A 27,426-nucleotide genomic window follows, 5' to 3' on the forward strand; every position below is an offset into this window, starting at 1 on the left:
TGTAACTACAAGGTCTATATGAATAATATTGGTATCATAATGAAGGTAACACTTGTGAGATACCTATATAGGTGAAAGCATCCGCATATGTGTTACTGTGTCAGACTAAATGAAGATTGAACACAGTATAAATTAAATATTTAATTTTCGCCTGACAAAAATGTACACTTTTGGAGTGAATAACACCTTCTGAATTATGCTGCTGTAGCCAAAAAACCTCTTGAAACTGTAGCATAACTAACTGGTTCTTATCTTGCTGGTTCTTCCCATGACATTACTGGTGAGTTCCTGTAACACGTTTCCTCTTCAAGGTTGATGGGAGAAGTAGGTGAGAAATATTGTGATTTGACACAAGAAGCTAAGCACAGGAAGCAGAATGAGTTTTGTTTTGTAAAGATCAGCTGAAGTTTTTGGTCTTTTTGTCAGTAGTAATTAACAGTACTTCCGGACTAGAAAATCTGAAAAAATGGACATTATTGACATAGATGCAGCAAGGAGACCTCTGGGTGTTGAGGAGTTTTTGGATAAGTTGTGCAGCAGCTGTTGAGCCAAGCTTTAGTTTCTTTAGTTAGAGGGGGAAATGGGTGGGAAAAGATTATTAGTATCATTTTGAGTCAGTGGAAACTTTAGTTCTTAATTACTAAATAGTTACAGGAATAATGAGGATTTAGTTTATAGAGCCACACTGTAGTCCAGCAGGTGGCGGTAATGCAGCAATAAGCTTGTTTGCCAACCTTCATTAAAACACGACAAGAAGAAGGAAGGCGGAAACGCTGGTCAGAAGTGTCGCTGGCTTAAGTGTCGTGTAAGTTAGATAACATTGAAATTGGAAGGACATATCAGCATTGTTTTAATTTTTTATTGATTCAAATACTTTTTAAAAACAGGCCGCTCTTAGTTGACTATAGTATTTGAGATAGAAAGAGTTTTAGAGGCTGTTGAAGCGGTGAGTGAACTGATGCAACATGGCAGCAGCTGCTGTCAATAGGTGTTTTCTGTCAGCTCTGAGGAGACACACTGCCTGTCACAGCCGTGGACTGAGCTCCGTCCTCCGGGTGTCCTCTGCCGGGACATGTAACCACAGGGGAGAAGAGGGACACAGCAGCCTGGACAGGGGAGCTGTAGCCGGGGACAGGAGAGGAGATGGTCGGGACAGAAGCAGCTATCCTCTGCTGTCGGTGTCGGTAGGTTTGGGACTGTGTGGTGCGGCACTTGTGGACAGAAAAGAAGAAGAAGAAGAAGAAAAAGTGACCGATAGAAGAGCCTCAGTGTCCCAGAGGTTTCTTGAACTCATCCTGCCATCGGCTCACTGTGCCTCCCCCTTTAAACCTGACAGCCCCCGGTATAAATACAACTTCATTGCAGATGTGGTTGAAAAGTCCACTCCAGCTGTTGTGTACATTGAGATAGTCGGCAGGTGAGCTGTCTTAAAATGTCAATTAACGTCTCATTATCTTAATAATCTACACACTGATTACTGACAGATACAGTGGACCCTATTGTATCCACAGTATACCACAACTTCAGTACAATACAGCTATTTGTTTTCTGGTTATTGGTAATAAACCCAATTAATCTGTGATTCATGATGGACTGTCATCTGATTTTATAAATGAATCAATATAAAAGTAATTGTTGTCTTAAGTCCTACCAGGCAGGTGTTACACTCAGTTTCCTGATATCTGTTTATCCAGTGCAGGCGTTTTATCAGGGTCTTACATAGGTCTGTCTGTAGAGCACCAATATGTAAGCTGACAGTATTTGGTCAATATTTTGGTCCTTTTCCTGTAGCTGATTCTCATGTGTCAAAACGTGCAGCTTGTCAGCTGAAAAATCCTGACTGTTGTTTTAAGACACACATGAAAAATCGTGAATCTGTTCTTTAATGCTACAAAACAGAAAACTATTATTGAAAGGATCAGGAGATTTTTTTTTTCTTTTTTGGCATAGGAAATATTTATACGATTATATTATTTGTATATATATTATTATAATAAATGAAACAACTAATTCAACACTTGACAACTAAAATGTCCTTAGACATGAGTATTGGCAATCAATTGGTTTCCAGACCTTTAGGGGCCCAGAAAAAAAAACTGTGATGTTATTGGTTGTGTTAATGTGCTACTAAAACACATTATCAGCTGGCATGATGAGGGCCTTAAGATATAGGTGCTGCTTACCTGATTGTGCTGATACTGCCTGTTAGTTTTCTTGAAGCAGGAGTTAAAGGCCAAGACAACAATTTTGTTTTATACTGTGTGCAGATTAACCCAAATTATAAATCATCCTATTAAGCCAAATATGATCACCAGCTTTTGTTACTTTACAGGCACCCATTTTCAGGAAGGGAAGTCGCAGTGTCCAATGGCTCTGGTTTCATTATCAGCAGCGATGGTCTCATTGTCACCAATGCCCATGTTGTGGCCAACAAGAAGGGCGTCCGTGTGAAACTCACCAATGGAGCAACGTACCATGCTACTGTGCAAGATGTTGACCCAGTGGCAGACATCGCCACCATCAAAATCACTGCCCAGGTGAGTCTGCTCAACCAACTGTAAAAAAAGTCTGCTCAACCAACTGTATGTTAATGTTTTTATTAGTGGACCCTGTTAGCTCATATCACAATGGTTGCTAATTTTCCTGAAGTCTGCACATTAACACACACCACAGACTCTGTAACAGAGAAATCAGAAATGTGCAAAAGTAAATAAAATCAAGATAAAAGACAATATTACCAAGCAGTAATGAGGAGAACACAAAACAAAGCTAGAATATGATTAAAATTAGTTACAGCATATATGGCAGATGAGAAAATAATGAGCGAGAAATCATATTCTAATGAGAAAACTAATACTTTGTTCTTGTGACTTTATGTCCTATACAGCAAATTCTAACATTTTGTGCAGTTTTGCTTTTTGTCTTCAAGGGACATCTATTTGATGAAAGTGCCCTTAAAGGTAGATTATATAAAGCAGTAAGAGGCAAATTCCTCTCATATATCAGAGCATAGATCCTTTTCTGTGTCATCAGTTAGTCTCTATCTAAAAATAACATTCATACACTCTATAATGAAACAATATAAGAGCAAAGTTCATGAATAGTCTTCTGTTTGTTTCATTGATAATGACTTAAAATACTTCTCTATGTAGAAGGCTGCTTGTATGCTGTATTGTAATAGGAGAGTTAAAAGTTGGTTCAACATCTGTATCTGATGTACAAGCAGTGAGGATGCACTTTCAAACTGCTCTTCTCTCTCTGCCTCCCCTCCTCTGACACGTAGAATCCTTTGCCCACGCTCACACTCGGTCGGTCATCTGATATTCGACAAGGAGAGTTTGTGGTCGCGATGGGAAGTCCCTTCGCTTTACGGAACACAATCACGTCAGGAATCATCAGCTCAGTACAGAGAGGCAGTAAGGAGCTGGGCCTGAACAACTCCAACATGGAGTACATCCAAACTGATGCAGCAATCGATGTGAGTTTCTCCACAATAATGCTATATTAAGGTGTATATATACTTTCTATGTATGTATTTTTTCATTTTATAAATGTTTTAATAATGTAGAATATTAGTTTTAGATACAAATGTATGATGAGTACTCAAAAATATGAAGACTCAGAACTGAACTTAATGTGACTCAGAAACATCTCATATTTAGCTTCGTAATGTCACGTGTGACTGATTTGTTTTACAGTTTGGAAACTCTGGAGGTCCCCTCATTAACTTGGTGAGTCAGTGATCTTGTTTAAACCTGCTCTGGCTGGTTTGGTGTGTAACATTTGAATGGACAGGGGATTTTGTAAGTAAGTATTTAATGTACTGGATATAGAGGTGTTAATATTACATGGAAGTATGTTTGTTTTCATCTTTTTGTCTGTTGTTGTATATTGAATATTGTATATACTGTACAGTGTGTACAACCCCTGGCAAAAATTATGGAATCACCACTCTTGGAGGATGTTCATTCAATTGTTTAATTTTGTAGAAAAAAAGTAAATCACAGACATGCCATCTCCCCTGTGCCTTTACCTGACATGCAGCCCCATGTCATCAGTGACTGTGGATATTTGCATGTTTTCTTCAGGCAGTCATCTTCATAAATTTCATTGGAACGGCACCAAACAAAAGTTCCAGCATCATCACCTTGCCCAATGCAGATTCGCGATTCAACACTGAATATCACTTTCACCCAGACATCCACAGTCCATGATTGCTTTTCTTTTGCCCACTGTAACCTTGTTTTTTTTCTGTTTAGGTGTTAATGATGGCTTTCGTTTGGCTTTTCTGTATGTAAATCCCATTTCCTTTAGGCGATTTCTTACAGACATTGGCTCCAGTTTCTGCCCATTTGTTCCTCATTTGTTTTGTTGTGCATTTTCTGTTTTCAAGACATATTGCTTTCAGTGTTCTATCTTGACACTTTGATGTCTTCCTTGGTCTCCCAGTATGCTTCCCTTTTACAACCTTCCCATTTTCTTTGTACTTGGTCCAGATTTCAGACACAGCTTACTGGGAACAACCAACATCTTTTGCAACATTACGATTTAACTTCTTGAAGAAGTTTTATAATCCTCTCCTTTGTTTCAACTGACATTTGTCGTGTTGGTGCCATGATTCATGTCAATCTGCTTGGTGCAACAGCTCTCCAAGGTGTGAGCACTCTTTTTTAACTACAGACTAATAAACAGATTTAATCTGATGCAGGTGTTTGTTTTAGAACTGCAAATTACAGGGTGATTCCATAATATTTTCCGCAGAATTGACTGATTCCATATTTTTTTCCTCTGCTTGATCTAAAAAAGCAATTGTACTGACTACAACAATTTTCTTTCTTTCTTTTTTAAATGTTTTTTAAAGCCAGAAAGTTGGGATTTTAGATAAAAAAATAGTTTTGTGGCATGTCTGTGATTAGATTTTTCTACAAAATTAAACAATTGAGCATCCTCCAAGAGTGGTGATTCCCTAATTTTTGCGAGGGGTTGTATATATACATTATTTATTTGTATTTGACTGCAGAAAATGAGAGATTTTAGCCCAGACTATTAGTATTTGTGGCATTGATGTTTGATTAGTAAGACAAATGTTAAAAGTGTTGTTCTGTTGATGTGTTCAAGCGTCCTGTCGCTATCAATAAAACAGCTGACTACTTTAAACTGCCAATTAACTGTTTGCTCTTATCTTGTACGTTACTTATCTCTTTATTTTCTGAATGCCTCATCTCTTATTTAATCAGGACGGTGAAGTCATCGGTATAAACACCATGAAGGTCACTGCAGGGATCTCCTTCGCTATTCCATCTGATCGCCTGAGACTTTTCCTCGATCAAGCAGCAAAAAAGAGTGAGAACGAAAAGCCGCACATCACATCCTGTTTCTCTCCTCCATATATTCTGTAGCCCTCAACTGTGTACTTATGTGTGTTTATAAGAGAAAGATAACAGAATCAGATGTTGCAAAAGAGGGGGGTTTTTTTATGTGGAAGAAGTTACACTCATACAGTTTTTCCCATTTTCTCACAGGTTCCTGGTTCGGTGAGTCAGACACTAAGCGGAGATACATTGGTGTCATGATGCTGACACTTACGCCAAGGTAAACACTTAAGCATTAGTTACACCCGTGAAGTAACAGCATAGTCTAGTTAGGAGAGCAACCTAATATGTTTGGTTTGGTTGTTTGGTGCTGTTGCTTTAGCATCATCGCTGACCTGCAGTTGAGAGACCCAAACTTCCCTGATGTGACACACGGCATCCTGATTCACAGAGTCATCAGGGGCTCCCCCGCTAACAGGTTAGCTACTGTGGGTTTAGATGTGGGATAAAGAGTATTCTCATTATACCAGTTATACCTGTGGTTCAGTTGGTAATAGAGATACCCGCTTTAATGGATTCTGTTTGTCTGAGAGACAGTCCACATTATGTAGATCTTACGACATACTGACAGTAAACAGCTTTACTTTATTTGCAAAAAACTAATTGAAAACTGAATTTTACAGGCATGGATACCATCTTGGCAAATCATGATAATTTGGTGAAAAAAATGTTTTGAAGTCAGGTTTTAATCAAAGTTAGCCACTTTGTAGACTAACTGAATATGGATTAGTAATTAAATTTAACCTGCCCACAGATTCTCCCCAGTGTTTGTCAGTCAGAGTTAGTACAATGGACAAACTGAATTGTTAGTAACCCACAGTGCTGTCATCTTTGTTTCAGAGCTGGCATGTTACCAGGAGACATTGTGTTGGAGATCAACGGGGTGGAGGTGCACACCTCAGAGGAGATCTACAAGGCCGTCCGCAGCAGTGACAAAATCACTATGGTGGTGCAAAGAGGACAAGATCTGCTTAAACTGCAAATGACTCCTGAATACACAGAGTGACACTAACCACACAAGATGCTGTCCTGATGGACAGACAGCGAAATGACTAATTTATGTCTACAGAAAGACACTGTGAAAGATTTTCTTTTAAATATTATTTTGTGGGCATTTTTGCCTTTGTTAGACAGTCAGGGGACAGTGGTTGAAAGGAAACGAGGGGAGCGAAAGAGAGAAATGGGTATGACATGCAACAAAGGTGCTTTGCTGGACTCAAACCAGGGACGTTGCAGATATATGGCATGTGCTGTAACCACTCGGCTAGAAGGGCACTCCAGTGACATTTTTTTAAATTCATGATTTTGTTGTTGAGTTCTAGTATTTGAGGACTTGTTAAATATGTTGGTACTGCACGTTAAATGACAACTATTAGACTGCTTGACCTCCTCTGAAGTTGTCTGTTCTACGTGGCTGATGGCTGATAACTACACAAGGATTTTCTTACTGTGTGAATCGTGATGAAGCTGTCAGCACCTGAGGACTCAGATGGATTGTTGAACATCCAAGTATTTGTTCCTGGGTTTGTTAAAGTGCATTAAAACAATATTGTCTTACTTAATCACAACTCCTACCTGGTGGAACAGCAAAACTACTGTTTCTTATGATTTGTGTTTCTGCCACCCAACATGCAGTGTTTGTTTGTAAATTGCATTAATGAAACTTGAAACAATATACTTTAATAAAGCCATTTAATGTTAGACAGCAACAAGAAGCATGAGAGACCCACAAATATGGCATGGATCAATAGTATTAAACTGACTACTATTAACACAGCAAACAAGTTTGACAACTCACGGATGCTGCTATGATGACAATGATCACACAGGTAAAATATGACTTTGAGATCCCACTTAGGCAAACTGGACTGTTTTGATTAAGTCACACAGTAAAAACCAAAGAACATGAATTCACTTTCATGTCAGAGGAAAAATCTTTCATGATAAGAAGCAAACAAATAAAGTGAACAGATTACTCATATCATTTAGACAGTAAGAGGTCGACGCCATGAAGCCGTACTGAGTAAATTAAAATTTCCCTGGTATATGTACAGTAACACAGTGAAATGTACTGGACTGCTACACTTAAATGCATTTACCTCAAAGACTGATAACTATTAAATGGAGAGAACATTCAAACCACCTTAGGTTTAAACAATATGTTCATACTTCTGGACTAAAGACATCTTGTTAGGTACGAGTACTACAACATACAAGTATGGGAGGAAAAATAAAATTGTTCAAATCCCATTAAAACTACTTTAAAAAGGCTTAATATATATTGCTGGTAATATTTTTCTTTTTAAGAAAATATAAATTGTGCGACTGAAGCTTACAATACACTGCTGGCAGTAGTGCCAGGTTCTGTGGTGACCTGCTGGAAGAGGGTCATCTGTAGAGGCGCTGTGTGCTGACAGACTCCCCAGAAGAGAGACAAAAACAAATAAAAATAAAAATATATATTGGACATCTTATGATGCCTGAATCCCTTGACCCAAAACCCAGACGCTGCTATGGTGTTTGTCACAGTGGAATGCTGCGGAAAAATCCCATGATGTGCGCAAACAGCAGCCAAACTATAATCAAACTCATACAGATACATAAATAAGGGGCAGTGGGGTGGAGCTAGGTGGGTGGGATTGAGAGGGGGGGGGGGCTTTGGAGAGGGAGTGACAATGTGCGGGAGAAACTGTAGTGTCCAGTCTAGTCCAGCAGTGAGCGGGATAGGCATTGACTCAGTTGACATGGTCCAGTGCACGCAGCAGCTCCTCCCCCTGCAGCAGGTACTGGCGACCCTGTAAAGGGGCGTTGACCTCGCAGTCGTAGCGGGTGAGCTGCGGCAGGGTGAAGGGTGAACTGGTGCCCTCTGCTGTGCCCAGCAGACGACTCGCCAAATCTAAGAGAGAACAAGAAATATTAGAGCGCTGATTCTTGGATGTTTAGTGTCAATGTAAAGTATTTACCACAGATGTAGTTTACTCACCTGAAGGCAGCAGAAGTATGGTCCTGGTTGTTCCTGATTCTGAGGACTTCAGTTTTTTGCCCTGTTCCAGCTGCTCCTGGGGCAAAGATCCCTAGACAAATCATCAAATATATACACTCAAATTTCAGTCTGTAAATTTTAGGATATGTAAGAAAGAAATGGATGCAGAGATCTTACCTGTCCAAAAAGTTCCCTTAGGTCGCCCAGTTTCCTTTTGCGCTGTGCGTTCTGAGCTGCCAGGGTCCTGAGAGAGACTTCTTTGTCCAACTGTGGGGTCCTGCAGCGCAGTTATGACACTTAGCTAGCTCATAAAAAGCCATCTGAATATAGCCCATCACAATAAACTTGATGGAAACTTTACCTCTTAGCGATGATGGTGGCAGGAAGAGGGGCGTTTACTGGCTCGGGTGGTGCTGGTGAAGCAGCCTGACTACCTGGTGAGCTGAAAGGGGAGGTGGGATAGATGTTGACTTCCTGCGTGACATGGAGAGGGGAGCTCTCCACGGAGCGGAGAGGAGAGCTCTCCAGAGATTTTACTCCACAAGAGAGGGTCTCATCTGGGGTCAAACTACGCAGCTGGAAGTCATCATCCATGGGGATGTAGGGTGCTAACATCTCCAGATCCAGGTCTTCCATTGCCTTGAAGTGAGGAAAAAAGAGTTTGATGATTGTGAATACAGATAAAAGACTCAATATAAACTATTACAGTGATCTCTGTCCTGGTATTATTACCTGTTTGGTGAAGGGAGTTTTGGGTTGTGGGTCAATTGCAAACAGCTTCTCCACCAAGTCTAGTTTGAAATCTGAGCTCATATCAGAGTCCATTGGGAAACAAAAGTCCAATGGGCTGTCAGTCTAAAGAGGAGAGACACAGATCAGACTCAGAACACCTTATTAGGTGAACAACAGGCTTGGTGTCTGTGCAGCAAAAAGCCAAAGATGTATTTCAGTCTTACCTCTGAGGAGCTCTGGCTGGTTGATGTGGTGGACGGTGTTGGAGCAAAGCTCTGAGTTTTCAAGTTCTCAGAGTTGGTGGTGGTGACATGGAGAGGCTCGCTGGGCGGCAGAGGGGAAAGAGGCAGATCCAACTTGTCATTGGTGGAGGGAAGCATTACATCGTTGTAGAGAGGGACAGTCTCCAGCAGTTGCATCTCTGAATCTGTACCACAGGACAGAAAACAACTCAATTATGCTCAATCTCTGAATATCAACAATGAAAAGACATTTGTGAAGTTTGTTTGAGTGCACGAACCAGGGCAGCTGAAGTCCAGGGAGATGATTGTGTCTCCGGGGGCTGGGGCCAGCAGGGTGAGGGCCTCAGGCTCCTCCTTCAACTGATCATACAGGCTAGCCAGTGGCTTGACATCAGCCACCTGGGTGAACAGCTTGACCATATCCAGCTCTGGGGTCTTCTCCTCTTCGTCCTTCAGCAGGACTGGTGACATGTCTGGCTCACTGATCTCGACCTCAGCCTTTTCCTCTTCCTGCTGCTCCTCCTTCACCGACTTCATGTCCTCGGTCTGTTCCAGAGACATGATCAGTTTCTCCTCCTGGATGCCACTGTAGGAGAAGAGAAACATGACACAGTTATTGGAGCTGTACGGTTGCCTTTGTGCAGTATTCTGCCATTTCTCTGAAAACAACTATATTAGAATCGCAAACCACAACATTGTTTTTATTATAAGCTTCATATACATGCAAGTTCTTAAATTAAATCCTCTGAATGTACTGATTATTTTAGTACCTGAGCACATAGTTGACACAGACAACACACTGTGGCTGAGAGTTCTTGTTGTTGTAGATGACAGTGGCCTGGGTTTCCACCCACACAAAGCCTCCTCTCTTGGCCAGCATCCTGTACTGGCCTGTGGTGACCTGGCCCTTTGCAAACACTAAGAGCAAAGAGAGACAAAAGAGGGAAAACTTACATTTGACAAAAAATAACACAGCTGGAGCTTCCTCTAGATTTCAAAGACATTCCAAGTTTCAATTTATAGCAAGTCCCATGCACTCTTTGTGGTTATGCTTACAGTTGTGGTGAGTCTTGGTGAGATGGTCCGAGTCAAGGGCATGGTAGTACTCATACACTGAACGATTCAGCAGGTCTTCTGGATCATAACCCATCAGCTCAGTGATCCTGGAGAAGAAAAAAAAATGAACGTTAGAGATCAAGTGTGTGTAGTTTCTAAACTGACCACTAGGTATCTCTATGTGACCATGCTTAGACAGCTGAGGCAGTAACAGCCAATGAAAAGTACAAAGGCAGATTAAAAAGCTAAATCATGTTTGATCCGTATTAAGCTTTTAAAGAGTAGAATATTTGCTCAGACAGGCAAACTCACCTTTCGTCACAATATGTGAACTTCATGTCCATTGTGTGGCGGCTGAGAAAGGTCTTCGTATCCAGAGGGACTTCAATGTTGGAGGGGTGTGGGATGGGGTCACAGATCAAAACCAGGTAGGGGACAGGTGGCTCCTTGTGGACATTGGGAGTCTGCTCGGTGTGGCTGTCATATAAACGCACATGACCTGAGCAGTGGAGCACCTGGAGACAGAAAACAACATCAGGAGAGTCACAACACTTTCTTTATGACTTCCACACTCCAAAGGATTGTAAATGATTTCCTAATGCAGCAGTTGATTAGACTAATAAATATGTTTATTCACACATTAAAATTATATAATAACTCTGGGTTTTGGGCATGTGAGTCACTTTTGTGCAATTTCCACAACTGCTGCAGCATTGATTGCATGATTATTGTTTTCCTCCTTCACTTTGTTCTTTTGCATCATTAGATTCACATCAAACTGCCTGATAAGCATCTTCAGTGGTTAGACAGCGGAGATCTTTTCGTAGAGGTTAGTGGTTCAATTTCACATCATTTGATGAGTGTCAAGAACTTAGTCTTTCAAATGTATAATTAGGGAATGCAAATAAGTCATCTTTAAATCCATAATTTGACATTAAATCTGCAGTGTTTGAAGTTCATGACTGCTTTTGGTCTTTTTGATACACCTGATGCCTGATCTATAACATACTGGCAATGGCTACTAATCTAAATATACTAAATATCTAATGTAGGTTTTCAATATGTATAAACAGCAATTATTACACTGATGACATAATCTATGTTGGGATTGTTTCACAGCATAATGGTGCATTTCCTTTATACATTAGGTTATTAGATTACTGCCATAAAGACATCTGCTATGATGCAGTTTTGTATCATTCTAGTTTATGGATGCAAACTGCAGTTCCTACATCCTTTATTATCATAATGACAAATGCTGAGCTTCTCTTGCGGTAAGTAGAACTTCACCAATCAGCACATTACGATGCCAGCTGCCTACTTGCTGTATTGTGGGCTGAGGGTGTTGATGGCCAATAAAATACATCAACTGTCATTACACAGCCTCCTGATAGCCTAATAACTGTAATGAGATTCAACATGGCCTATAATATTGTAGGAAGCCATTCATGTAATTTTAAAAAGGTTGCTAGGATAATCAAAAAGATAATTATATCAACCTGGACCTTTATTAAAAGGTTTTTTTTCCCCCTAGAAATTAACTGTCCTCAGCAGCAGCTTGCACATGATAACAGTAATAATTTATTCATGAGGGTTAATTTACTTCATGATTCCACTGACACCAACCTTCCATGTGGCCGATTTCACGTTGACAGTGCGGCCTCTGCTTGTGAGAGTGCACTTCATTCGGAGGAAGAAGCTGCGCTCTGTGTTTTGTTCCTTGGTCTTTTTGGAGCCTGAAATCACAGGAGGAGAAACATTTTAAAAGTGGAAACAAGTATCTTCTGTTGTTCTGTCATCTCTGTGTTTACTATTAGCTTCTTTTTGTGCGTCATTTACTGTAACATTTTGTTTCCCCAGCAGCTCCCTAACATTGTAACATAGTTTGAAGTTGAATACAACCATTGGCCAACAGCTTACATTTGCATGTGAAAAGATTAAGTTGTAAAACTTTTGCTGTGCAGTGACCTGCAGCAAGTTTAATAAAGGACGTGGCGTTGCCAGCTGTTGTGGCTGAGATAATATCAGCATCAACTGAAGTGCAATGCCTGACAGAAACAGCTATGGTGGCCTCTTATCTGCATCTGTTATGATGCACCAGAAAACAAAAATCTATTCACCGACATGGTGAACATGGATAAATCGTGTTGAGCAAGCAAAACAAGAAGTGGGGCAGTGATGTAGCTCACTCTTACAGTAATACAGAGTGAAAGGTCACTGAAGCTCACACACTGGCCAACTGTAAAACTGCAACCTCAGTGGGGACAATGATAAATTGTTCTGACAGCCTCCTAGTCTGTTTTTGCCAGCACAGACTGAACTGGACTCCCTGCTGATTGGAGCACTGGCAGACATAACAGAGTGCTAGTGTGTGACCGTCGCTCTCCATTAGAGACGTCCTATGACGTGACACTGCTCACTGTTATTGTGTCTCACCTGTTCTGTGGACCATTATCTCCCTCAGCTCCTCCTGGTCACAGGGATGTATGAAGTCGAACACGCTGTGTCCAGTCAGGTCAAACTGCAACAAAGTAAGAACAGTCATTTCACCATTTATGTGTACATTGAACAGCCATGGTTAACATTGTATGGGGTCTTCTTAACCTTTCTTATCAAGAGTTTAATGTGTCTGCTGCATAACACAGGAAAACAATCATTTCCTGGACTCCGTTCCTCAATAATCTTTTTTCCCTCTCATCATTTTTGAGATGCAGGTCATATCAGACCAACCTGTGCCAGCCCCAGGCACTTGTTGACATTCTCAGAGAGATAGATCATATCTCCGTCTTCCGACAGCACCATGAGAAAGCCTTCCAGAGCCTTTAGGTAGGAGCTGTTTAGTTGGATATCAAGCTCTGTTTCCTCCTCTGCCACTGGCTCATCTGAAGAAAATAAAGGATGGTAGGGAAAGTGAAGCAAAGCATGAATTATAGAAGCAGTTGGGACAATAAATCAGGCACAAAGCATTAAAAGTCTCTGCTGCCTTAAGCACACAGTTGCAGGGCAGGACACTGCGACACAGAGAAAACACAGTGCCAACATGTCTATCTGCAAAGGGATCTATATCTGCATATGTCTGAGTCGATTTCTTACAGCAGCTGACTCAGTGTTGGACTGTATAACCGTTTTCCTCTGCATATAAAACTGTGATCACTACTTCACAAATTAAACTTTTAGATTGCACCATTAGATCCTTTAGATTATTTTAACTGGGGCTCACTACAGCGCTAAAAATGTAAATATAATTTTAAAGTAATATTACAATGTGTACACTTCACTTCACATTTGGGACTAAACTGATGAAATAAAGATGGGCCTACAGCCCCAAGCTCATCCACTGAGTCCACAACAACTACAGATACTAACCAGTACTTAGAAGTTTTCTCATGCGCAGGTAGCTGATGATGAGTCTCATGATGGAGGCCTTGTCCAGGCTGGAGCTGACGCTGTGAGGCAGCGGCAGCTGCTGGGCCAGCTCGTAGAACACCTCGGACTCCTTCCCGCGTCGGCATCGTGCAGCATCCCTTGACTTCTCCTTCCTCCGCTCTGAGCTCACTCTGCGGGAGACAAGTGACGGAGGGTCAGCCTGGTCACAGATTGGTTCTACTATGCACATTACAAGAACTGACATCCCTCCTTCCTGACTGAGAGAGTACACAGAGCCTGGTCAGCCGCTGGAGACGGATGCAGCCGCTGGAGTCCACAACAGTCAAGCTCGCGGCCGAGCCACTGTCTAAACCCCGTCAAACTAATTTACATACATGGCTATCTACGACTGTCTTATTGGCTGCTGATCAATAGAAATGGAGTCAACCCCACTCAGCGATTGGCTGGGGCAAGACGGACATGGATTCTCCTGCCTGTCTCTTCGTGCGCAGCCAAGCTACAGTGCGGCACCAATCATCCTGACATTTACGAGCCTGGCTCAACAGATCTGGAGAGGGGAGCACAGCAATATTGGCACACAACACAGAGCGTATACAAACGCAGACTGAGTGACACCTTTCAGCTATCAAGAGACACACATGATCATATTCTATATTTGACATCAGCATCCCTCAAAACTACTTATCATTTATCCAAGATGTGGTGAATGGACCACACTGTAAACAATATCTTAAGACCTGGAAGGACTTTAGGCTAACAAAGCACAGCTGACTTTAAAGGTGAATAAGATTATTCCCTAGAGTTTATGTCTCATAATGGACTTTTAAACTAAGTATTGAGTTTTTATTCATAGAGTTGACCATGTATGGAGCTCTCATGACCAATAACATAAATAAACTGGTTACATCTTCAACATAAATGCATTGGTCTGCCTGTTGGTGAACCTGATTGTTACTGCATTTATAGAATAACCCTCTTCACAACCACTATCTCATTACCTCAAATGCATTTAGATGACCGTGGAGCAGCATCATGGCATTATGGATGACAGTTTAAAAGCCCTTGGCTCTGAAATGCACACCTAATTGAAATTGATTTGTTATGCACTTGCAGCACTGGCCAAGGCCATATTGTTATTTAAAGCTCTCTAACAAAAATATGGACAAGCTAACTAAAATTAGCCCTCTGTGTATCAAATCACCTGGCAATGTGGCAGATAAGATTCTCGTGAGGGGGATAAAGGTGTTGAGCACCTTTGGGTTTAGACCAAACTTTCCCATCAAACACAGATACAAAATGTATAATTACTCCTCGGGGTAAAACAATCGAAATAAGTCTGAGCGTGCCCTTTGTCTGTCTGGCACAATCCTGAGGTAAAAATCAGTCCGTCTATAAACACATTCGAGGGTTTCTTGTGGGGACAAATAGCACAGGTGTCTCCCAACGTAGCCTCTGTCAGCACAAAGATTGCATTAGTGAGTCTTGTCCAGATAGTACAGAAAACAAACAGGAAAATGCAAATAGAAACCACTTTTCAGAAAAATCATCCAACACATGCTGGACAATGGCCCAACTTTCTCAGAGCAGACATTACAATGGCTCTGTTCTGTTCACGTGTTCTGGTGAGCCCGACAGTGTGACAGCGAGATTGCATCAACACACCATGACCCTGAAACTGAAGCAGCTACATAAAATTAATTACATTAGTATTTACACCTGTGATTTTCCAACTGTGACTCAAGACACCCACTCTATGCCTGCAAACAAGAATTAAGTGTAACTCAGATTTAAGGAGGTGTGTTCATCAGCACCATTTCTCAAAGATGATTATATGAAGTGTAACATAGACACGTTTGATCCCAAACTGTAATTACAGCTACAAGCATATACATCCATCCACCCTACAGTATATTCTGTCAACCCCCCGCGGGACATAGCCAAAATATCTGGGCACCATGTAAGCTGATCGCAGCGTTATGTAACCAGTTCTGTGACTACATCAACAGGCTGCGCTGCTGAGTACAAACCATGCACAAAAATGTCAATTTGTCAGTCAAATTATAAGCCATTGTGCACAAGGTACACACGGGGGATGTCCTCTCACTGAGTTAAGCTACCAGCTAAGCCTCTGTTGATCTAATGACACATAAACACTGTTGTACATTGTCTAACTGTGTTTGTTTGCCTACACAGTGTTACAGACTGCCTCCGTCGCAAAACTATAAACCCCCTACCATGCTAAGTAATTGATTAATAGTAGCCGTGCGTGAACTGTGACCAAATCTTGTTTAAATAAAGTAATTGATTAATAGTAGCCGTGCGTGAACTGTGACCAAATCTTGTTTAAATAAAGTTTAGCTATAGTGTTTCTGAATCCAGAGGTACAATATGAAGAGGACACTAACGCTACATTCAACATGACAAACAGTACAATGTCTCAGCCACTGTATGTATTACTACAACACCAAAGCTCTATAAATACTCGGGAGGAAAGGGGATGTCGTAAAAGCAAAGTTGACTGTGTTGAAATCATAACCTGCTATCACTGCTATCAGTTGTTTTAATCCTACATCTCTGCAACTAAGTGTTTAAAACACTGATTTTTGAGTAACATTTTTAGATTTTTTGCACCTCCACCTCCAACAAACTGCTTTTTATCCTTAACATGAAACATGCAATGAGAACCAAACCGTTCCCTCGATGTTAAAACAAAGGCGAGTAGAGAGAGGAGAGGCCACTGTTACATAACTTGATTAATGCACATGGTCATACATGCCCAGCAGTCCTCTGCTTGACTTCACTGCAAACACAATCACATTTACCACTTTAATTACACTTGTTTTTGTTTTCTAACACAAATGAGTACTATTACATAAACAACATTTGTTGGAGGGTTAGCGTTGTTAACAGATGTGAAAAAGCAGACAGTTTACGATGAAAATCTAGCCGCCGCTAGCCTGGGTCGCTTGTATATTTTGTTACTGGGGGCTGACCTATTTTTCTAGAGAAATGTCCTCACTATCTGTCAGTCCTGTTTAGTTTGACATCAAACATGGTCTTATCTATTATATAATTCGGTTCAAGAGCACACCACAACTAAAACCTAAAATACAGAGATAAGCAAAGTAAAGCTGAAGACATATTTTAACAGGCAGATGTGGCCAGAGATCTCCATTAACCTTTCAAAAATCACTTGTGAGGGTAAAAATGACAGAAGTTAACAACGATCTCACTTCTGTTTCACTGGAACTTTAATGCAATTGTTCAACATCTGACTGTGATGAGAAATAAAAAAGGGTGCTTCCTTGTATTACTTCAGTTATAAAATCTAGGTGAGCAGTAGAGGATACTAACAGAGTCTGGTTCAAGAGAAGTTCAGCCAACTTTGCAATTTTATTATTATATTATTGTTAGTCATTCACATTTACATAGATCAAGGTTAAACATGAAACATAAAATATGGTAATTTAACAGTGAGGTTTCTCAAAACCTGGGCCTGTTTAAGTCAACTCTGTAAAATGTACGTCTACAGCACAGTTACTGTCTGTCAAGTTTTGAAAAAAAACTAGACTGTCTGGTTGTGTGACGCCTTCATCTGATAAACATTTACTAGACTCATCACATTAACAACGACTGAATAAATAAATGCAGCGTGAGGGTGCTGAGCTGAACTCTGGAGACTCATCAGACGGACATTTGTCTTGTCTGTTTAAGAGCAGCTGAGATTGTCACTGAGATGAGAATAGCTGTTCCACCTTAAAGGTCAGGCCACCAAGTGAGCCTGGCCAGGGTGGGCCATTGTAACTTTGGGGCTAACCCAACTTTAATCAGCAGGTGGCACCACTTTCTGTGTCTCTCGACCACGCACTTGCTATGCACACAACCTACACAATGAGCTATCCCATTCTGAGCCAGGTTTATCGTCGGGAAAAAATGCATTTCATTTCACATCGTAATTAACTAAACAGACGAGTAATGAGGGGAACATCATGTGAAGACAAACTTTATGTTGTTTGTTTCTGACTTTTATTTTGTCCGGTGGGTAAGTACATTTCTCTTCCACTGGCCTAATAAAAAAAATCAACTAGTCCCAGACTAGTAGATCAAGTAGATAAGCCTTAATGTTAAGGCCCTGTGTGTATAAATTCCTCAGTATGATATTGCAAGATAATTACAAATATATTTATCATATTGTAATGGAGGAGTAAATTATTATTACAACCTATTAGGGAGGTGGAATAATGGATAGTTGAGTATGATGGTTTAAAAAGAAAAATGTATCAGTAACATGTTATAACCTGAAAAGTAACAAGATGTTTTTCACGTTATAAGAATATTTTCACTTTATTATGACAACTTATCATGTCATAAAATAACTTATATTGTTATAACGTGAAACTCATGTTTGAATGAGGAAACATAGCACAGGTATCAGCTCTATAGTGATAACTGCGTGTTTATAATGTACCCAGAGCTGCCTGTGTGTCGCTGGTTGTCAAGCATGTTCAATATTGAATGAGACATAGTTAATAAAACACTGAATAAAAGGACACGGTGAAGCTCTAACTGTCATTCCTCTGAGGAGAGCTGTGGGAGAGGACAAAGCTCTCCTAGAGGGTGCACTAATGCCAGACGGGGGGTCCTCCCCCGCTGCAACATACGCCTGTGTGACAGCTTCACAGAGCCAGTGTGCCAATGCTCTGCCTGAGAATACGCTCTGTAATGCACAAACAGTTGTTGTGTCTGTCTGAAGCCCGCCAAGCCTTATAACAGAACAACGTGCACCAGACAGAGGCGAAGTGATGTTTCCAGAATATTAATCCTGTGAGGAGGAGGAGGGAAAAAAAAACTTTCCAAGGAAAAAACCCTGGATCTAAAAAAGCTAGCTATGGCTTCGGGCATGAATGTGGGATTCAGCCTCAGAGTGGCTGAGCTCCCATCTTCTCTGATAATGAGGCAAGATGGAGAGACTGAGAACGCACACAGATCACATATTCTTCAGGGCTGAGAGAAGTGCTGTCTTTAAGGGCTGGAGTTTGAGAGAGACTTGTGGTCTGGCAGTTCAAAAAAACGTTTTTCCAGAGCACGTAAAAGCAGGAGTAATCCTGCTGTGGTGCCAAGGAGTGCATGACAGGTCGCTGTCTTCAGACTCCTTTTCAGAAGCGCAGATCTCTCTCCATACCGTTTACGACAGGATGAAATAACCACAGCACATGTTTTGTGATAGATGGAGCCACATTTATATCTACTAACAGCTGGAGGGAAATTAACACAAGATAGAGGACACATTGTGGGATTTGTTCCCCTCTCCACACACCAGCAGTAAAAAAGTGGATCATTTCACCGTGTAATAGGCCGTATTGGATGGCGCTCTCAATCCCTGAATAATGTGTGCTACTTCAGGAGGCAAACCTACAAACGTTGGCCTATAACTGGACAGTGTTGTGCCATCCAGCTGGGAGAGCACATCTCTGTGCCAAAGAAGTTCCCATGGCTTTCCCAACAGCAGCTATTTTATTCATAGACATATATAAGTGTACGGTGTCATTGTTGGAGCCGCTAGAATAACTGCGAAACCCTCCTCCTGAACGCATGCTAAAAGATAAGGAATCAGGGGAACTGGATGAAAAGTGTAAAGAAGAAATGAAAAAACTATTATTTCTGTTTGGCATAATGAGTGTTGACCCATAGGAAGAAGAAAGCAGAAAGTAGTATTTAAGGTAGTGTTAAATGATCAGTTATCAAAACCATCACTGGAGTATGTCATCTGTTATATTTACAACTGGCTGCTTATATGAATATTAGGGAAGTGAAATCATGTTTCTGTTTATCCCCACCCACAGTATACCACACTCTGTGTTTAAAGCTTTCAACTACAGTGGCAGCATAAACTCTTACCAGGTGCTTAAGATTACAGTATGTAGTGATAATTTATTATTTATTACTCCCAGCAGACCTCCACTGGGAGGTCACAACATCCTTGGAGAATGAGGAGTCCTCGCTGCACACTTAAAATTGCAAACACGTTAATTCAACTTGTACTCCCTCCTACTACGCTACACTCCTCCTGAGAAATGACTACTGCATCTGTTTACATTTGGACGACATGCATCCACCGAGTCCGTCCTACGCACTGCGTTCAAAACAAAAACAGTTGGAGTTCGGCAAGTCTGACTCAACAAATGTCGATGTAACTGATCAAGCATTTTACTTCCTTCAACCTTTTACAAAAGCTTAGTCTCTGACGTGCATTCGATGAGTAAGTGTTAATGGGAAATGTTAAAAATGCTGTGGGTGACAAACTGGCCTATACTTTGCATGACCAAATGAAAATGTTAATTCTGTGCTGTTCACAAAGGTAGTTGTTTTTTTTAACCAAAAAGTATTTTATGAACATTTCATAAATCATCACCCTAAGACTATCGACAACAGAGCACGACAATTTGGTAATAACAAACTAAATCAGCTGAGCAACACACAGCAAAGAAAGTTATTTGGTCCACAATCAGTTTTACTTCTAAAGCCCTGTACCCGTATAGTAGCACTAGTAATGCAGGAGAGAGGCTGCATTCGACTGCTGCACACAGATGTATTTTTTTTGCTTCCTACACTCTGCTTTCAACAGACCAACTTCTGTTTTAACAAGAACAGAGAACTTCTTTCATTTCATCCCCCCATTCTCATACAAGCTGAAGACTGTAAGATGTTTCCAAATTAACGCTGTTAAATCTTTTTAAATTTTCTCTGATCATTAGACAGGAACCAGACCAGCTAGCTTAACTGTAAGTTATGTTTCAGATTGCGGTTCGGTGGACCAGTATAAAGACAGGAGTGAATGGTTTTGGTGTCACATTGAACTGGAGCAGGAACCTAAAAATAGTGGCTCCCCTTTCTTCAAATCATGACAAAAAGAAGTATCAGAAGTAAATGAAAAGTTCCCTACCTCGACATGCAAGAGGCACAAAGGCTTTTAATCTTCAGGATGTATCTGGGACGATTCAAGCACACTTTATTGGATCATATTAGCTGAAATAAACCCGATCCTCTCTTTTCTGTTCTCTCCTGTGTTTTGTCCACCTCAACCTGTGATTTTTGTAGCCCTGCTCTCATATAGGAGTGAATATCGAATGCTCACCTGGATTTGCAAAATACTCACAAATCTGTCAAATCGTATCTCTCCTCTCTTTTATTAGCAAATAAAGACTATATAACATTCAGGGAGAAGCTTTTTGTTTATGCTGGTGCTGACTGCCGCTTAGTTAAAATAACAACTATTGCAGTTTACAGGTCGTATCAGCTGCTGCTAATTAACAATAAATTATCTTGAGGGCAGGCCAAAAAGAAACTTGGCTGTAGTGGTATTTCCTTCAATTGTTTACAGCACAAGGCAGTCCTAGTAGAAGCTTTCAACACCGGGCAATCTTTGAATTCACCAAACTACTCAGGCCTTCCTCTTTAATCTTTGTAAGCCTAAAACCCTTGTTTATAGGAAAAAACTGTTGTATTTTTCTAAACATTGTAACATGCTAACCTGATTAGCTACAACAACAACTACAAAAAGCAATGATTCAGCAGTCTGGTAAAATAAACCCTCCAGCAACACAGCCTATCTTAACTTTTTGTTTTCAATCACAAAACATCAAAAGGAGAAGAAAAAAAAAGTGTACACAAACAAAAGTACTGAGAAATAAAATAATGTATTTTTCAAGTTCAAACTGGCCTGCATACAAGTGGCAATTGTACTCAAATGTCTCAGGGCAACCTGCAAATTGTCAGCCAGTGAATTGCTACACACATTTGGCCACTCCTATTGACGTCAAATCCTGGTGATTAAGAGATGAGACAGAAATAATACCGAGGCACCTCATAGATACCAGCCAAAACTGCACTAAACCAGTCAACTACTAGTGATTCTTCTGTGAGATAGAGATGTGAAAATATATACGGAAATCTGACAGATGTTGAGTGGTTGATTAGACCTAAACAAACTGACAAAAATCTCAAACTGGCAAAGAAAGAGAAACAAGTCAGAGACATTTTCGTCTAATCAATTAGATAAGAACAACAAGCCGCCTCCGTAATTAGTCAGAAGTTCCTCACTAATGAAACTCAACCATTTTATCCATTGGTGCATTACACTAATAACCTTAATATCATCTCAGTGGGCGTTTAGCAGAAACAAAACTATATGGATTTTGTTCTCAATGTGGATCCACTGATTAATGTGATCATTTTCTCAATTTTTTGTCAGGTCTATTACATCAAATTAACGTCTCAATTCTCCAGAGTGTAAGGTAGTCTTCAAATAGCTTCTAGAAAATCCAAATAGTAGCAGACTCATTTTCTATCCGTTGAATAATTGACTTATCGACTAATTGTTTCAGCTCTAGGTTTGACTACTCTTGTCTCTTAAGAAATTGCTAACAAAAAACCTTGCTGAAGGTGCTTCATCCCTGTATATTCTGTACCAATCTGTTATTAAAAGACAATAACAGAGGAAAGCTTGTTATTGTTGAATCCTCTGTGGGGGAAACATTACTGTTGCTGTTAAACTCCAATCTGCAAACAACCCTTTACATCCACTGTACACTTATATGACTCTACTGATCACCTGTTATTCACTTGCACTGATTTGATTATCTCATGGCTCCTGTAAATGCAGATTATCCTTTTGTACAGCAGATATTAATTAGTTACTGATTACTTGTCTAATCATTGGACAGATTTGCTCCACTGTGGACTGCTCTCCCTTTACTGCTTTTCTGCATTTCATATAATTGTAAGAATCTGGACTTTTTCCTTGTTGGTCTGACGAAATATGTGACACAGTTTACGGCTCTGGTAACTTGTAATAGTCATATCTCATTATTTGTTAGGCATTATATACATTAAATGATTCATCAAAAGTGATTATCAACCAATTTTAAATACAGAAAGTTTTAAGCTTAACCAGGTTGTAAAAATGTTCAAATTTTACCTCAACAGATTACCATTGGTTTTTTGGCTGGTGAATGAAGCAAATCTACCAGCCACTTTTTTCCAGCTGGTGTCTGGTGCTGATTTTGTGCCCTAAGCTTAACTCTTTCAACTCTCATTTGAACTATTGGTGGCTCTCACCTCACAAACCTGAGTCCTACGAAACTGTAGATCAGTTCCCTGTGGTAAGTTATGTGGTATCACTAGTTCCCAAAACACTTTCACTTTTTTTTTTGCTTGATTAACAAACTGGCAAACACAGACAAACGTCGAAGCCACTCTCTCCCTAAAACAGTTTTGATAACTTAATAGGATAGTTTTAAAATGTAATAACGAACTTACATGTGAGATTTTAAGCTTAGTAAATAAAGCTGATTACCTCTCTACTCAAACTTTAGTATAAACACTATTGAAAAACATAAGAGACTTAAACCAAGGCCTGCTACACTAAACCTTAAATATTTCATCATAAACCACACACCAGCAATGCTCACATGAGTGCTGGCAGCAATTCACTCTCAATTTTTACACGTCAAACCTAATACTACAAAACCACCATTGATGGAGCATACAATTAATGGGATGAAGGAGTCTCACATTCAAATATAATGTAAATATCACTTAACTTACCTCTAACATTAGGAAGTCTCAACACTCCTATAACATATTTAAACAAAGGGAGAACAGACTAAATCAATCAATCAATAGCGATTACCTGCATCAAATCAATAACGTTAGCTCCAGTCCAAGTTATTTCTCAGACAGCTAGCCAACTGTTAGCCACTTGCTAACGATAATAGCGCCGTTAGCAAACGCATTTTGTCGAACAAACACGCTTAACTAGCAGACAATTCTGTAATAAAGCTCACAACATCACATCAATACTATTGACCAAATCACAGACGGAGACAAAAGTTGTTCAACCAGCTCTTTAACAAGGAGAAAGCTGACTGCGCAGCATTAGCTAGCGTCAACATTACCTTTTCTTTTCGGGTGCAATTCCTGTGTCCATGTCAGGACGAAAGGACCTGAGTTGAGTCTCTCTATCGGTATAAAGCTGTATCCGGGCCCGTCGAGAAATAAACCAAATTCCCACGATTTTTCGCTGCTGTGAGTCCCTAAATCCTCGAGCGGGTCACATAAAAGTTATCACTGTGTATATTTCGTCAAATAAATTGAGCTTTCCTGCTGTGAGAGCAGCTCCGGTCGTTGACTCTTGAACAGCCACAGTGCCACGCTGCAGAGAGGACAATGTTGCCCCGAAGAGTCCGCCCCCTGCTTCCGCGGGGACGCGCAGTCACATGCCTGCCCCATCGAGCACGAGCACAGAAAACACGAACTAGTCACCGATAGTCCTCAACCTTTTTGGTGCCAAGGACCCCCAAACTGAGACATATCAGGACTCGTATTGATAATATGTAGTCTCAGGGATCCTCATCATTTATTCCCAAACTGCCTATACTGTAAATTGATAGATTAACAGTGAAGAGTGAGAAATGTATTAACATAATAGAAAAAATAATTATAATACACAGTGAAATAATAGTGAACTTCCAGGGTGGAGACCCTCTATCCGAAATATTACTGTAATCTCAACACATTCAGTTGTAAGTCTGTAACACCAAAGTAGACATTGCATGATTGTACAGACTGGAAGGCATTTTATATCTCTAATATTATACAATAATATTTGTATCATGTTCCGCCTGATCTATACTGTACACGCTTACTGTAGGGTGTTTTGTTGTGTTTGCTAATAAAGGCCTTGTTTTGTAAGTCCCAGACTATATAGGGGACAGGAACAAGTGAGAAATCTTACTTGGAAGTGCTGTTGCTAGGTGCCACTGCCAAGCCTGCTGCCCTTTTGAGTATTTTACAAAAAAAAAGAAAAGAAGCTTGACACTGACACAGATTTATGTTGCCTGTCCCTCTCCTCTAATGCCTAATCCACCACATAGCGACATATAGTTCCCTAACTTTTTGGCTTTGATCTTTTAAAACAATCTATAGGCCTGCTTCATTTCATAATTTGTAGTGTCCCACAGATGTAATAATAATAATAATAATAATAATAACTTCAATTTATATAGCGCCTTTCAAGATACCCAAGGTTGCTTAAGACTGATTAGTAAGGATACAAGCAAATGCAAGAGCAAATTAAGTCTAAAAAATGAAGGCTAACTTTGTGTTGCATGCTTCCCTCCTTGTTAAAGGTCTCTCAACTTTTTCTTGTAAACCATTCTGGGGTTCCTGATCCCCAGGTTTAGGACAAAAACACTGCCCTGTCTGACATTGACATGTTGCTCTCTACCCTAGTTGAGTTAGGTTTTTATATTTTTCTCTGTTCCTGGCATGTGTGAATAATTTAATAAACTCTTTACATTATACTATTAGCATAAAACAGAAAGTGATCCTCTGGTGTGATATGTCTCTAATTCCTACACTACCATGGGTCATGTTTCACAGTTCATGTTGCCTGTGACTCAGCCCTACTTTGGAAATAAGTCAGGTTACAGCAAAGTTCAATCCACCTTAAAAATTTGTATTGGCTACATTGCTTTACCAATTCCTATGAAGCCCATGTCTGGTTACAGTAATGAGGCGAAATGTTGGTCGTCACTTCTCAGAACTGTTGGCCGGGTGAGACAACACTTCAGTCTTTAACTCAGAGACTTTACCATGACTTTAATTGAAACATAAATTAATAAACTTGATCAGTTTCATGCCTGTTAAATCCATGAGCAATAAAGAAAGAATTATGATATAAGAAAGCAACCTTTAGCCCCAAACCCTGAATTTATTATTAGGCCTATAAATCAGAGCCATAGATTACACACTGCATAGTACAGTTTATAGTTTCTACATAACAGTTGCTGCTTTTACATATAGATATCTTAATGAACTTGTTAATTTTTGCTAAATGCTAAACAATATTTGTTATCTTTCATTTTAATTTTCTAGGTTAATCCAGATATTGCTATACTAGGCTACAAACTGTACTAACAAAGAGGAATGAGCTAACAAGTTTATTGTTCCTAACTGGTTCTGCCTGTATTCAGTCAACATACAGTTAAAATGGTTATTGTAAGTGTTACTCAGTTGTAGCACAATTGTTTAGTCATTGGTCTGAACTTTATGATTGTCTGGAAGTAATCTAAGGTGGTAGCCACACCTTTTACTGTGCTATTGGTCATTCAGAAAGATATGGAATGGTGCCACCTCAAGCACGGTTGTATTTCAGGCTCTCCCAGTCATACTTGTAAGAGCAGAGGGATTATCTGTGGATAATATTACCAGTGTGCAACTGATGGTTCTTTTTGTAGCACAACCCTTTCTTGTCTCTTAGATGTTTAATCAAAATACATTAACCACCGTTAACACATATTTGAAAGGGAAATGTTGAAATGTGCAAGAACTACTGCATTGTCATTGTAAGAATAACCAATGTCAGTTCTGCTTTCCAAATCAGTTTCTAAATCATTGTTGAGTCTTCATGGAGTCTTTTTCATTATCTGTTGCTGCTTTTAGGGTGTCAATCAAACCGGCTGGACAGCGGTGTCAAACTGATTCAGTCAAGCTGCGCTGAGACACTGCTGGCAGCCATCAGTAGGTCTCAGTAATGAAAGCAAAGACAAGGCTCCTAAATCTTCTCTCACTCAGACATCACCTGGGGAAAGCCGCCAAATAGGGCCACATCAATGGATAACCAAAAGGTGAAGTCATTTAATCTGTGTTAAGGAAAGTTTAATGTAGATGAATTGGCTGCTGTTAGGCCCCTGAGATCAGTGCATTTGTAAATCATGAGTTAAAATGATGTTTTATTGATGCAGCAGTTTTGGTGTTAAGTTTGCACGAATCTCATAAAGTGAAGTAGCTATTGTGCTGTCAAAGCATTAGCAGTAGGTTCAGAATATACGCAGGCCTTTTCGCATCTGAAGCCACCAATTTATTCAGCCGCACAACCCTCTACAGGATAGGAGCTGAGGAGATAAACAGATGTGATGTGGAGCCTGAAGACTTCCTCCCTCAAGCTAACAGGAAGTCCATCTCCGCTCTGCAAAGGAAGGTGCTATACACGTCTAGCAAGGTTCATCATGGGCCATCCACCATTCTTCACACAAGATTCCTTTCGATGCAAGACTTTATTTTCTTTGTTTTGTTTTGGCAGTTTCAATTTCTGTTACCAGCAGCAGATACTGTACTCTCAAGAGTCACAGAAAAAGGCAGCACTCCTCTTTCTCTTGTCTTCCTGTCTCTATCAAAGGCGACAGTAATGACGCTGTGTGGTTTCCTGTTTATTCTCTTCTGGTTAGCAATGACCCCACCAGATGATTGGCCAAACTGCAGGGCTAAGGTTTCAAGCTCTTTCTCTCTCGGTCTACTTCCTCTTCTTATGTTTATGCAGACAGGGGGGTTTAAGTGTTCAGCAGGGAGGATATTCAAAAAGTTTCTTGGATTTACAGGTTTGAAAATGCCCCCAATTGAGCCCTTAGTGCACAGGCAGCTTGCCCACAGACCTGGAAGGTTTCAAAGGCAGGAAGAGAGTGTAAGATGAGAGCAGCAGGCTTGAGTGATTACTGTTACCTTTGAGACACATTTAGACACACCGAGTCTCATTTGATTCTGGCTATTGTCAAATACCATACTAAGATTCTTTCTCTGACCCGGCAACTGTGTG

At 40.3% G+C, this 27,426-nt stretch overlaps 2 protein-coding genes across 2 annotated transcripts; one reads left to right on the forward strand and one right to left on the reverse strand.

The window, feature by feature from the left end:
* The first annotated feature begins 771 nt into the window (after window positions 1-771).
* On the forward strand, window positions 772-7,828 carry LOC134000556 (serine protease HTRA2, mitochondrial-like). Its single transcript, XM_062439925.1, has 8 exons — window positions 772-1,417; window positions 2,333-2,537; window positions 3,284-3,478; window positions 3,699-3,731; window positions 5,238-5,343; window positions 5,523-5,592; window positions 5,695-5,790; window positions 6,213-7,828. The coding sequence occupies exons 1-8, from the start codon at window positions 966-968 to the stop codon at window positions 6,376-6,378; spliced, it is 1,323 nt and encodes a 440-aa protein (XP_062295909.1). The 5' UTR covers window positions 772-965; the 3' UTR covers window positions 6,379-7,828.
* Window positions 7,048-23,999, reverse strand: hif1aa (hypoxia inducible factor 1 subunit alpha a). Its single transcript, XM_062439924.1, has 15 exons — window positions 23,729-23,999; window positions 13,752-13,942; window positions 13,116-13,267; window positions 12,822-12,906; window positions 12,012-12,121; window positions 10,698-10,900; window positions 10,386-10,492; window positions 10,100-10,247; window positions 9,608-9,915; window positions 9,312-9,514; window positions 9,088-9,210; window positions 8,717-8,994; window positions 8,533-8,632; window positions 8,356-8,446; window positions 7,048-8,268 (listed from the first exon to the last, which is right to left on the reverse strand). The coding sequence occupies exons 1-15, from the start codon at window positions 23,758-23,760 to the stop codon at window positions 8,108-8,110; spliced, it is 2,292 nt and encodes a 763-aa protein (XP_062295908.1). The 5' UTR covers window positions 23,761-23,999; the 3' UTR covers window positions 7,048-8,107.
* Between the last annotated feature and the right edge of the window lie 3,427 nt (window positions 24,000-27,426).

The sequence above is a fragment of the Scomber scombrus genome, chromosome 19 (assembly GCF_963691925.1).
Source record: "Scomber scombrus chromosome 19, fScoSco1.1, whole genome shotgun sequence".
Lineage (NCBI taxonomy): Eukaryota > Metazoa > Chordata > Actinopteri > Scombriformes > Scombridae > Scomber > Scomber scombrus.